Genomic DNA, 11,573 nt, shown 5'->3' on the forward strand with positions numbered 1-11,573 from the left:
GAGCCATGGCCACTGAGCCTGCGTGCCCGGAGCCTGTGCTCTGCAGCGGGAGAGGCCACAACAGTGAGAGGCCCGGGTACCGCAAAAAAAAAAAAAATCAACTAAACACAAAACAGGACAGGAATGCAGAAAATGAGGAACGAAATGCTATAAGGCATATAGAAAACAAATAGCACAATGACAGAAATAAGTCCCTTCTTACCAGTAATTACTTTCAATGTAAATGGATTAAACTCTCTAATCAAAAGACAGATATTTGCAGAATGGATAAATACATGACCCAACTACATGCTGTATACAAGAGACTCCTTGAGATGCAAAGACATAAACAGATGGAAAGTGAAAGGATAGAAAAAGATATTCCATGCAGAGAGTAACTAAAAGTGAGCTGGGGTGGCTACCAATTGATTAGAAATCAATAACAGAAGTAAAGCTCTGACAGCAGAAATGATTTCTGTTGTCCTCCTTATGTTTCCAAAATGTGAATCAGACCCTGAGACATTCTCCTTTTAAACCCTGTCCCCAAATACTCCTAGGCAGAGGAGCAGTGGCATATATAGTATTAACATTGAAGCTGGAATTTATTTTTTGAAATTTAAATAAAGCTTGATTTAAACCTAAGGATAAAATGTCTTGATACACATCAAGAAGAAAGAGTTTTCATATTTTATTTTCAAAAAGAATGTAAAAGGAGGGTACACTTGAGAATTTTGGTATGATTTGACACACAGAATACATAATTTTTACATGCTTTTAAAATAAAGCCCAAGATCTACTTCTTGAATTTTTTGCTCTTAAAATTTTTTATTGAATACAAGTCTTTTGTCCAATTAAAAAAAATTTAAATAAAGCCTGAGACTCTTTAACTGCAAAATTCTGTGGAAAATACCATGATGGCATTTGTATTACAAATCTAAGAGACTATTTATATTGTGTTTTATGCATGAATTTGAATGAATGTTAAAAACTGTTTTTTCCTTTTCCTTGCTATTTATGTAGCAAGTTTATCTTGCAAAGATTCTTCTATAACAATCCTTCCAGTATCCCCCTACGGACCTCCCATCTTAATATACCTCTCCAACAAAATAAACACTTCATCTTTGAATGCAGTGTTTGTCACAAATGACAAAGGGTTTTCTGTTAGAAATTCAAAACTTAAGTTTTTTTTATAAGAGAGTTGATTTCAGTGTGGTTCATTCCGTTTCTTTAGACCCTCCGAAGTTCTTGCCCATATCCTCCACACCCCAGCCAGAACGACGGCAGCCACCCCAGAGACGACATTCCATTGAAAAGGAAACACCCACTAACGTGAGACAGTTCCTGCCAGCGTCCAGGCAGAGTTCCCGGTCTCTCGTAAGTAACCGACAGACTCTGCAGAGTTAACTTGCGAGCAGTTAGAGGGTCTGGAATCATTAGCTTCCTTGAGAAACTTCCACAAGCTAGACTGAACTTTAAATAACCTTACTGGTTTTTAGTAGCTAAAGAAAACCAAACCTAAGAGTAACCCAAATGAAGTCTGACCATTCTTTGTTCATTTAAAGTACTTTTTTTTTCCCAGAAGACTTATTAATGGTTGAAAGTATGGATATTTATTAAAGAAATACTTTCTTCCTTTCAAAGGGCATTAATCCACTTAAAAATTGTTGAAACTAAACAGAAAACTTAGTGAAGTCTGACTACAATAGACTCTTTTATTGAGGCAGAAGTCCAAGGGGAGAATTTTGATCCATGAAAAACCATTGTTCATTGTTTTCAAGCATGTTTTGTGATATTGGAGCCAAAGCAGCTATTTGGACGGGTTGACAGTTTTTGCTGTTTTCCGGAGACTTCCAGGCTCATGTAGGGGCTACTCATTTCTCAGACAGGGGATGTGGCACATGAGGCCCTTCCAGGAAGAGCTAACAGGTCTGGCAGCCAGAGAAAGCCTGAGAAGACTCTTTCTGTCCCACTTGACTTCTAAAATACTTGCAGGCAAGATGCAGGGCTTCAGTCAATAATTCTACCAGCAGCCAACCTGATACCTAATTATTCTTCAGATTCTCATGAATAAAACACTGGACTACACTCAGTCCATACTTTTAGGCTGCGATGAATCATCAGGGGTTCAAATGAAGCAATGATAGAGGTCCCTCTGTCCAGGTGAAGGGAGATAGTATGGATCTTGTGAAGAAACGAAGTTTGAACCATGCTGATAGTGTTGAAATTTGATCAGTCTTCTCTATTCCCAAATAATGTGATTAAAGAACTAATGATTTCATGGCAACTCCTGTTAGGATTCCTCTAACTCCTAAATAATCACCACACACTGATATATGGTGAAGTACAGCCTCATCAGTGGTTTACCAACTGAAAAACAGAACTCTGACCCAACAGGTTCAAAATTTAAAATCCAAAGACTTTTGTCAATAAGTTATTTAGCAAAATACACAGTTATTGTCACAATTGGAAAATATTGTCACAACTGAAAAAGAGAGAACTCCTTTTTTTTTTTTTCCCACAAGTCCAACGATTAGGAGATTCTTTTCTTCACAGCTTTTCCTAGAAGTCAGTTTAGCATTCAGCTGTGTACCTGGCCTTGTGATCATATGACATCATTGTTGAGGTTAGGCTTAAATTTTAAAATTATCAGTGTAAAGAAACTGTCAGATCGGGCTTCCCTGGTGGTGCAGTGGTTGGGAGTCCGCCTGCCGATGCAGGGGACACGGGTTCGTGCACCGGTCCGGGAAGATCCCACATGCTGCGGAGCAGCTGGGCCCGTGAGCCATGGCCGCTGAGCCTGCGCGTCCGGAGCCTGTGCTCCGCAACGGGAGAGGCCACATCAGTGAGAGGCCCACGTAACGCAAAAAGATAAAAAAAATAAATAAAATTAAATAAAATAAAAAAGAAACTGTCAGATCAACTACAAGGATTTTTTGGCTAGTGATGGAAGCTTTACCAAGAAAGGCCCGTGAGGTATATTTCCTGGTGAAGGGGAACTCAGTGTGTGTGTGGTCTGGCTGTCAGTTTTTTATGGAGGAGAGGAAGATACAACCCACATGCCATGGCGGAGAAGGGGCTCAGTGAGCAGGCAGGGGAGACCTGTGGTCGGCACAGAACTCTGCCCCCGAAGTGCCTCTAGACACCAGCTGAGACAAAAGAACCTCCAGGTCAAAGTCCTGACTTTTCTTGCCAGTAGCTTATCTTGGGAAATCCATAAAATCACACTCCTTTAATGGTAGTGCCGTCTAGCTTGGTAAGTATTGTTTTTAAAAGTATGATAATTTAAAATTTTAGCTATGTTTTAGAAAACGTGGAATCGTTTTGTATTTATAAGCTCTCAACTAAAAATGGCAGAAATGTCTTTGTTGTTACTGATTTTCATTTTTATTGTATCTTCCTCCCTTTCCTTAGGATGTTGAAAGTGTAATTCTTTTCATCATTTGGTCAGATGATTGTGGATGACGCCTCTAAATGAAGGCGACTTGTTTTTAAGTACCGACCGGGGGAGGGGTGGCTGCGTGGTGTATGTTTCTGCATTCGCCTCTGGCCTGCATCCCACCGAGCCCCGTGCAGGAGACTCAGTGTTCACAGGACAGCCGAGTTCCAGAAAGCTTAAGTGTTGCCGTGTGAACTCTGAGGTTCTCTAGGCATGGTTGGGCTCCTGACTGATACATGTGGATGCAGACGATGGCATGGACTTGCATGTGGAATCTACCATTAACATCCTCCGTGGTGTTTTGTTTATTTTTGTTCCATGCTCTGTAATTGCTATTTGTAGGTCACTCATATTCAGCATTATTTTCTCCTTTTCTTTTTCCCCTGCCGTTTTCTTTTCCTTTATCTATTGTTCAGGTTCCTAGGATAACCAGAGTATGGCCAACGACACCTTTCCGACCGCTTTTTTCTACCCTTCAAACAGCTTCTCTGCTCGGCTCTCACCCTTTGGAGGCAGCCTTGTTGGGGGTAGCAGGGGCTATGTATTATCTGTGTGAGAGAGCTTTTACCAGCAGGTGGAAATCCGCAAAGGTTGGCCTCTTTCTGCTGGTTCTGGGAATTATTTTCCTCTCTGCCTCTTTGGCAGTGATCCCTCAGCTACCGCACTCTGCAAAATTAACAGCTTAGATGGACACTTTGCTTCTGTTGATTCCAATCTTTGGTAGATGCGTAGATCACACCATGATCTCAATTGACGGGACGACAGTGAAAGGACAACAAACTCAGAATGCAGCGGCATCAGCACAGAGGAGCTGTGGGCGGTGCTTCTGAGCCCCCTGATTGAACCACGTCCCCCCACCCCCCACCCCCCAATCAGGGCCTTCCCCCAGCCCAGGGCCGCCCCACCCTCAGAAGAGCCGTTGCCCATACACTCAGCTGCCTGGCCAGGGAGGCTCGGGCACTCTTTCTCTTCTCCAGCACCTTTAAAGCTGTGTTGTGATGGTCAGGATGTTATGTGGTTGTTATGAAAAATCACCGTGCTTCTCTGTAGAGAGAAATTTGAAGTTTTTTTTAATTGATGTGATTATTTAAAATATTTTAAATAATTCTCATTTTGTATTGTTTTTGAGATTTTCATACAGAATACATTTTTTAAAGGAAGTATAATAGTTTCCGAACTTAAGTGGGATAAAAAGCCTCGGACCATGTTGAGGTTTCCCCTGCCCCCAGTGTGACCCAAGCTGCTGACCTGCTGACCAGGTGTCGGCAGCCGCCCAGCCCGGCTCTCCACCGTCCTCTGTTTACCAGACCTGTCCTGGATAAGCGAACCAGCAGCTGGTTTCTTTTTCTTTATGACCCAGCTTGGTTTAGAAAAGAGACTGAATGTAAATGAGGTACAACAGATTCCTTTCTCTTTATTTGCCGTGAAATACAGGATAAATCTCTTCTTTTTTTCATTTTAGATCTGGCCCTGTGAGCACATGGTCAGATGCGGAGGTGGCATTTAATCCTGTCCCTCCTGCTGCTGTTTCTGAAGATCTGCTGACATTTTATTTTTATTTTCAACCCTCCCCAAACAGTCTGTCTACTAAGTCTACATGTGACTTTAGACAGAGAACACCTTGAAATTTAAAGGTGAACTTGAAAAAAGAAAAGAGTAATTAAACTTAATATTTGCTATTTTTATTTAAATCTGCCTTCCTTTGGTTTATTAAAAACAACCAATGGTTGTTTTGGATAATTGTCAAATATCTGCTACTTATTTATGAAGTTTTTGCTAACCAAGAACACTCTAAAATATGACCATTTCCAGTTCTCTGGCTCAGTAACCAGATTATACACCATGCTCTCTGATTTCTGTGCTCCCTAACTCTGACCCCTTTTGAATGGTAAATATAACCAGAATATTTAACAAAAACTCAGCCATTTTAGTGACATACGTAACAGTGAGTTCTAAAGGCACATCTGCTCCTACAGTATATTGTAATCTCTGTTAAAACTCTTTAAGATTTAGCTTCCCTTTCCTAAATTTGGAAGCCATACTGAAGCACAGAGCAGCCAGAGAATCAAAGTTGTGCTGCTCTGGTCCCTGGAGTCCATGCCATGAACTGAGGTCAGTGCCTGCTGCAGGTGTGACCCGGCCCATTGTAACAACGGGGACTAGGCTCGGCTCATGGGTAGAACCCTGAGTGCTCTTCACATTTTGAGGCATCAGCATCTCAGCAAGATCTGTTAAGGTTTAATTTGGCTTTGGGGATGTTGAATTAATATTTCTTGTCATTTGAAAAAAATAATGAAAGCTAGTAACTATTATTTTCTTTCATGTTGCATTAAAGTTTTGTTGTCCTTGGGAAAGCACCAGAATTAAAACATTAGCATTTGACCTGATGGAAGGTATTTTACTAAAGGGTAATCTGCTTGAAATTTTAAAAAAGAACAAGAACACAGAAAAATCCACTACTTCTTATTACATCTGATGGAACACTGGATTTGTGCATGGGTCAAAGCAGTAAGTCGGAAGTGTGCTTGACTGGCCCCTTTATGACTTGAGACTGAGGACTGGGAGCTGTGGGCTGTCTGGGTTGCTGTGTGTGGAGCATCCCCGCCACCCAGGCGTCGCAGCTGTGACGTTGGCACCAGCACCATCTTCCTAATACACGACAGCCAATCTCAGGGAGTGGTCTTCTGCTTGTTTGCTAGATTCATATGTTATTTTACTCCAGCTCAGCAATATTGTTACATAGGTAACTGTCAGAAAATGTACGATAGTCATGCTTGTTGCTGATGACTAAAGATGACCGTAGGGATACTTCTTATGAACTATGTCAGAAGCTGAGAAAAGTCGCTGTTCAGACATGTGCAGCTGACCCTACTATCTGTGCACAGTTGTGATGCCCAGCATTCGGAGGCGAGCCCGTTCCCACACTCTGTTCTCAGGGTCAAGCGAAGCTCAGGAAATATTGGACATGCCAACTTTTAAAGCTCTTCCCATTGAAAGAAAATTGGGTAATGGTGGGTTTTTTTGAGTATATCAGACATTCTAGAGCACATGAATTATCCTCCCACCCTCCAGATACTAAGCTCTTCATCTTAAACGTTCAATTGCAGGATTTTTTCCAAAACATTTTTAGCAAATTTCATCTTCCCTAAGTTAGCTTGAACAGAGATGATTTTGTATTGATTATTTGTAAGAAGCAGTAGTTCTGCAAACTTTTTTTTTTAGTAAATGCTAATGTTTTTCAAGTTTGCAACCTAGATTTTTGTTTTTCTCTGATTGAAAGACAGAACTAAATGTTAAAACTCCATAAACTGACTGCACTCATAGTCCTGTGCTGTCTCCTTTGGCTTGTTTGATTCCAGAATGCCTGTGAGCAGCACTATTGTGTGTGTGGGCGTGAGTTACAGTGTGTGTGCACCGAGGACATCGGGGTTGTGTCGCTCCGCCACAATAGCCCTTGTGAAGTCCAGCAGGGTGCGGGCGCACAAAACTGTTCTGTCTTTCTACTGGGCCCACCAATCAAGCGCAGGGCCAGCTGGGGAGCAGATGGTGTGAGGCTCTTTATTCAGTGGGATCAGTTACATCAACATCTTCCTCCACTGTTGTTAGGGAAACCATTAACATAAGACAGCCAACTTCGATATTTATCGTCAGAGTTCTCTGAGTGTCTCCACATCTGTCCGGTGTGGACTGTACTTCCGCAGTTGTTTAAAAGTGATGAGAGATCTGGAGAGTGTGGGGCAGCCTGACGGAAGTGCCTGCTGGCTTCCAGGTCCAGTTCCACTCACACTGTTAGGAGTTTTTAGGCTGTGCTGATGTAACTTACCACTAAATAACGCTTCTCAATATCGATTACTAACCACCTTCTTTTGGCTATTCTGGGTACCACAAATCAGTTTTTAAAACAGTACCAATGTTGTAGATTTGCTGTTTATTAGCAGATATATACAACACAAAAGTAAATAATATCTTTGTGTAATCATAGGAGAAAACTGACAGAAATTTGGTTTAGAACAATAACATTTTTTCCCCAAGATTTCAATGCATAGATATGTAACTCCACTTCAGGGGATAGAGATACCTGAGGCAAAACATCTAAACAAATGTGAGGAAATTTCAGTGGCTACAGTGTTTCACATGGTCCCGGAAGTTTTCTGCCATCTCTTGTCTCAGTGTAATTAGAAACTGTGTGGTCCCCAGAGTGAGCCAGCTCTGCTCCAGTGTTTACTGGGAAACCTCTTTTCTTCTCTGAAGCTACTAACCAGGTGACTGATCTGAAGGGGAACTTTGCCTTGCCAGAAGGGTGGTGGGAGCTTCTTATTCATGTGGAATTTTGAATTTCAGGAGGAATTCTGCTACCCAGTGGAATGCCTAGCACTTACTGTGGAGGAGGTGATGCATATTCGTCAGGTCCTGGTGAAGGCAGAGCTGGAAAAATACCAACAGTATAAAGATGTCTACACTGCTCTGAAAAAAGGAAAGGTAGAGCCACTTACAGTTGATGGATCAGCAGGGTTAGAAGATTGGTCGGTCACAGGCATGTCCCCTGAGGACACTGTCTGGTGGCCAGATGGCATAGGACTTTGGGGGGATTCTAGGAGGTAAGAGGCTTACCCCGTGGCAGGCAGTCCCTTTTCTGCCTTGCTCACAAAAGTATTTTTATTTCTCCCTGAGAAATTGAAAACCAGAAGGTTAAAGCCACCATTCATAAAACAAGGTCTGCCCTTTGTTGTTACACTTTTAAAGGACTGTAGAGAAAATGTATCTGAGAAACAGAGAAGACTTTTTCAGAACCTTCTTCAGGTTGCTTTCATGGTGGCAAGACCCTTGAGAACTGTGGTCTTTTACTACCATTTAAAGGTAGAATTATAATCAAATACAGAGCAGATTATAATTATCACAGAACCAAACTTAATAAAAGGGTCTCTAAATGCTCTTCTCCCTTTGTCTACTAAACTTTCCACATATAAATTGTGTGTCCAAACATGCAAATTAGGAAATTAACTATTGGCAATGCCTTTTTCTCCTTTAAAATTTTTATTTTTTAGCTCTGCTTTTGTTGCCGAACCAGGAGATTTTCCTTCTTCACTTGGTCTTATACCTGTCAGTTCTGTAAGAGGTAAGGCTTTTGTAATTGATGACAGCAGTCAAGGATCCACTGTTTCATCATTTTTCTCTGAGGAACAATATTAGAAATAATCCAGTCTGTTATCATGTGCTGTGCTTGTAAGCTAGTAATAGTGATTGCTTCAAGAGTGGACAATTATTTGATATTAAGCCTGGAAAGTTTCTCTGCATGTATTTCTTTTCATATCCAAGATAGGTCTAATAATAATATGTCATGTTGAACAGAAAAAAATAGATGTGACTGTCACGTGATCCCAGGATAGACAAGTAAGAAAATCCCAAACAGACGTAAGTTGATCCTTTCATAGGACACAGTTACTAAGAGTTAAGTTTTACGGTGTGATTGTCTTTTTGGCAATCCAGTTGTCTCAGTTTGTTACGTTCTGATAGAAGCAGAGAGTCCAGGGGACTTACTGTAGAAATTCACAGCCACGCAGCCTGCGGCTTCTCTAACTCTGCAGTTGCGTTCGTGGTTATCACGCTGAGTAACACTTCTGATTTTGTGTACAGGCCGGTGTGCTCACAGTGTTGCAAAAAGGTAAGCTAAGCTTAGTGAAATCACAACTTGTGCTAATTTTATTGACTCTGCCTCTTTAACAGTACTGCTCATTCTCAGTTTTATTTGGGATACTAGATGCGGCTGCCCTCCAAGCCATACTCCACCCTTCCTATCTTTTCATTGGGACCTTCTGCCTTGCAGAGAGGGGAAAGTTGTATGAGGCCAGAAAAACCCTCCACTGGCCACCATCGGCCACTTCGGAGCATTGCCAGGTGAGCAAGGGGCCGGGTCTCCAGAGCATCCTTTGTGAAAGGCGAGAGCTCTTTTGAGGACTGTGGTGATATGGTGGGGTTTTGGCTTGCAGGAGTTTGGGTGGGTGGGTGGCTTGGTTTTAATATAGTTTTGACTTGTACACAAATCTCCAAAACTTGCCAAAGGTCACATGACAAGGGATGATGGCTAGCTCCCTGAAAGATACTTAATCTCTCAGTTTAATTTTTTTTCTACTTTGGAAGTAATTACTTTTGTGTGTCCTTTAAAAGTCATCTTTAAAACTGACCTTGTTTTCAATGGAGTTGAAAACTTGAACATAACAGTCTAATCTTTCTTTCCTTCTTTAGTTTTGAAAAAAATCTTTTTAATCCTGTGTTTACAGTAGTCTGTGATAACTTTGGCTTACTTTCCTATTGTAAAGACAGAAATAAAGCTTTATGCCAAGAGCTGGCAATTTAAAAGAAAAAAGGTGCCCGAATAGCAATCCCTTTGCATTTAATGCAGAGTAAGGTTAGTGTTGGTCCTTAAGAAAGACAGGAGGTCAGACCACACGCTGGCAGGGCCCAGGGTGTTGGGGTTTTATGTACCAGCGGCCTCCTATTTGGGAGGGACACTGGTGTTGGTGCCAGATGCTGGACGGTGGCCATTCTGCATGTCAGGGTCTGTGGACAGTGAGGTGAGGGAGCTGAGAGCCCAGCAGTAACCTGTACCCGAGGTTCCTGCCCCTGTGTTCAGTCCCCATCCTGACCTCTGAGTATGGGCTGCTGTCCACGGGCTCAGGGCAGGCGAACTATGTTCTGTTCTTTCCTGCACTAGCTCTATGTTCCTGTTTGGTTTAATTAAAATAGTGAATGAGTAGATGGTTCCTAGTTATTTCCAAAAACTACCCACAACATTTATGATGATGTTGGTCTAGTTAACTCCAGCTCTCTGGAATCCAAATAGTCAGTCACCCAGATATAGAGAATTGTTGTGGAGTGGGAAGCACATTTGATAAATACGAAATGACAAGAAAGCTGGTCCAAAGATAACTTTTCAGGATTTGTCGTAGGATTAAGATAAATTTACTTCAGTTTCTTATAGTCTCACCTATCATCTACAGTTAACTAATGTTCATTAACCATGACACAGGGTCACTGGAGAAAGAACTTGAAGTTTTCTCTGAATCATCAGAGAGATTAGCAACATGTACTTCATTTCATTTCGGTTGTTAAAGTTCATGATCTATCTACGTATAGTAGTCAGGTGAATACTCTGAATATCCTATTTTCCAAAAATTCTAGAAGGGATACTAAGAGCTTTTAGTAGTAGTATTTTTTTTAATATAACGTTATTTATTTATTTTTAGTTTTGGCTGCGTTGGGTCTTCGTTGCTGCGTGTGGGCTTTCTCTAGTTGCAGCGAGTGGGGGCTACTCTTCGTTGCGGTGTGCGGGCTTCTCACTGCAGTGGGTTCTCTTGTTGCGGAGCACGGGCTCTAGGTGCACAGGCTTCAGTAGTTGTGACACATGGTCTTAGTAGTTGTGGCTCACAGGCTCTAGAGCACAGGCTCAGTAGTTGTGGTACACGGGCTTAGTTTCTCCGTGGCATGTGGGATCTTCCCTGACCAGGGCTCGAATCCGTGTCCCCTGCATTGGCAGGTGGATTCTTTACCACTGTGTCACCAGGGAAGGTCCCGTATTATTATTTCTTAGTAAAAGGTTTCCTGGTTTCTTTCTTTAAAAAATTTTTTTTTTTTTTTAATAATTTGACATGTCTTTTTAAAATTTTTGGCTGCGTTGGATCTTCATTGCTGCGTGTGGGCTTTCTCTAGTTGTGGTGAGCAGGAGCTACTCTTCATTGCGGTGTGCAGGCTTCTCATTGCGGTGTCTTCTCGTTGCGGAGCACAGGCTCTAGGCACGCAGGCTTCAGTAGTTGCAGCACACGGGTCAGTTGTCATGGCACATGGGCTTCAGTAGTTGTGGCGCATGGGCTTAGTTGCTCCGCGGCATGTGGGATCTTCCTGTACCAGGAATCGAACCCGTGTCCCCTGCATTGGCAGGTGGATTCTTAACCACTGCGCCACCAGGGAAGTCCCCAAAAATATTTGTAAAGTTGTTACCAATTATAACTTCTTCTTTGGACAACACTGACATGACTAAATCACCCACCCATTCCATCATGTTTTGCCAACAGATTTACTTTTTTTGCACATATTTTCTTAGTATTGCAGTAGAACTATAAGTAACAATAATGGATGTCGTAAATGTTTTGTTTTTTCCCAG

At 41.9% G+C, this 11,573-nt stretch overlaps 2 protein-coding genes across 15 annotated transcripts in view; one reads left to right on the forward strand and one right to left on the reverse strand.

Moving 5' to 3' along the window:
• The window catches only part of SPIRE1 (spire type actin nucleation factor 1), a 205,990-nt gene that overhangs the window by 190,736 nt on the left and 3,681 nt on the right, over nt 1–11,573 (forward strand). For 4 of the 7 annotated variants that reach the window (XM_022551244.3, XM_022551245.3, XM_089894889.1 and 1 more), the window contains 5 exons: nt 1,211–1,353; nt 7,757–7,894; nt 8,461–8,531; nt 9,050–9,077; nt 9,174–9,310. In XM_022551244.3, coding sequence (XP_022406952.1) covers nt 1,211–1,353; nt 7,757–7,894; nt 8,461–8,531; nt 9,050–9,077; nt 9,174–9,310 — 517 coding nt within the window. Of the gene's footprint in view, nt 1–1,210; nt 1,354–3,831; nt 4,006–7,756; nt 7,895–8,460; nt 8,532–9,049; nt 9,078–9,173; nt 9,311–11,573 lie in introns of all 7 variants that reach the window. The other 3 variants (XM_022551242.3, XM_022551243.3, XM_089894887.1) reach the window with 2 other exon arrangements.
• Nucleotides 1–11,573, reverse strand: part of PRELID3A (PRELI domain containing 3A) — a 103,845-nt gene that overhangs the window by 12,954 nt on the left and 79,318 nt on the right. For 3 of the 8 annotated variants that reach the window (XR_016387580.1, XM_089894907.1, XM_089894899.1), the window contains exon 7: nt 3,947–4,459. The exons of 4 other annotated variants lie outside the window; for them this stretch is intronic. Coding sequence is in view for 1 of the 4 variants with exons in the window: in XM_089894899.1 (XP_089751025.1) it covers nt 4,447–4,459 (13 nt within the window). In the remaining 3 variants the exon portion in view is untranslated. Of the gene's footprint in view, nt 1–3,946; nt 4,460–11,573 lie in introns of those variants that run through there. One more of the 8 variants, XR_016387581.1, reaches the window with a different exon arrangement.

The sequence above is a fragment of the Delphinapterus leucas genome, chromosome 14 (assembly GCF_059928025.1).
Source record: "Delphinapterus leucas isolate spDelLeu-1000000601 "Yukka" chromosome 14, BTC_Dleu_Yukka2, whole genome shotgun sequence".
Taxonomy (NCBI): domain Eukaryota; kingdom Metazoa; phylum Chordata; class Mammalia; order Artiodactyla; family Monodontidae; genus Delphinapterus; species Delphinapterus leucas.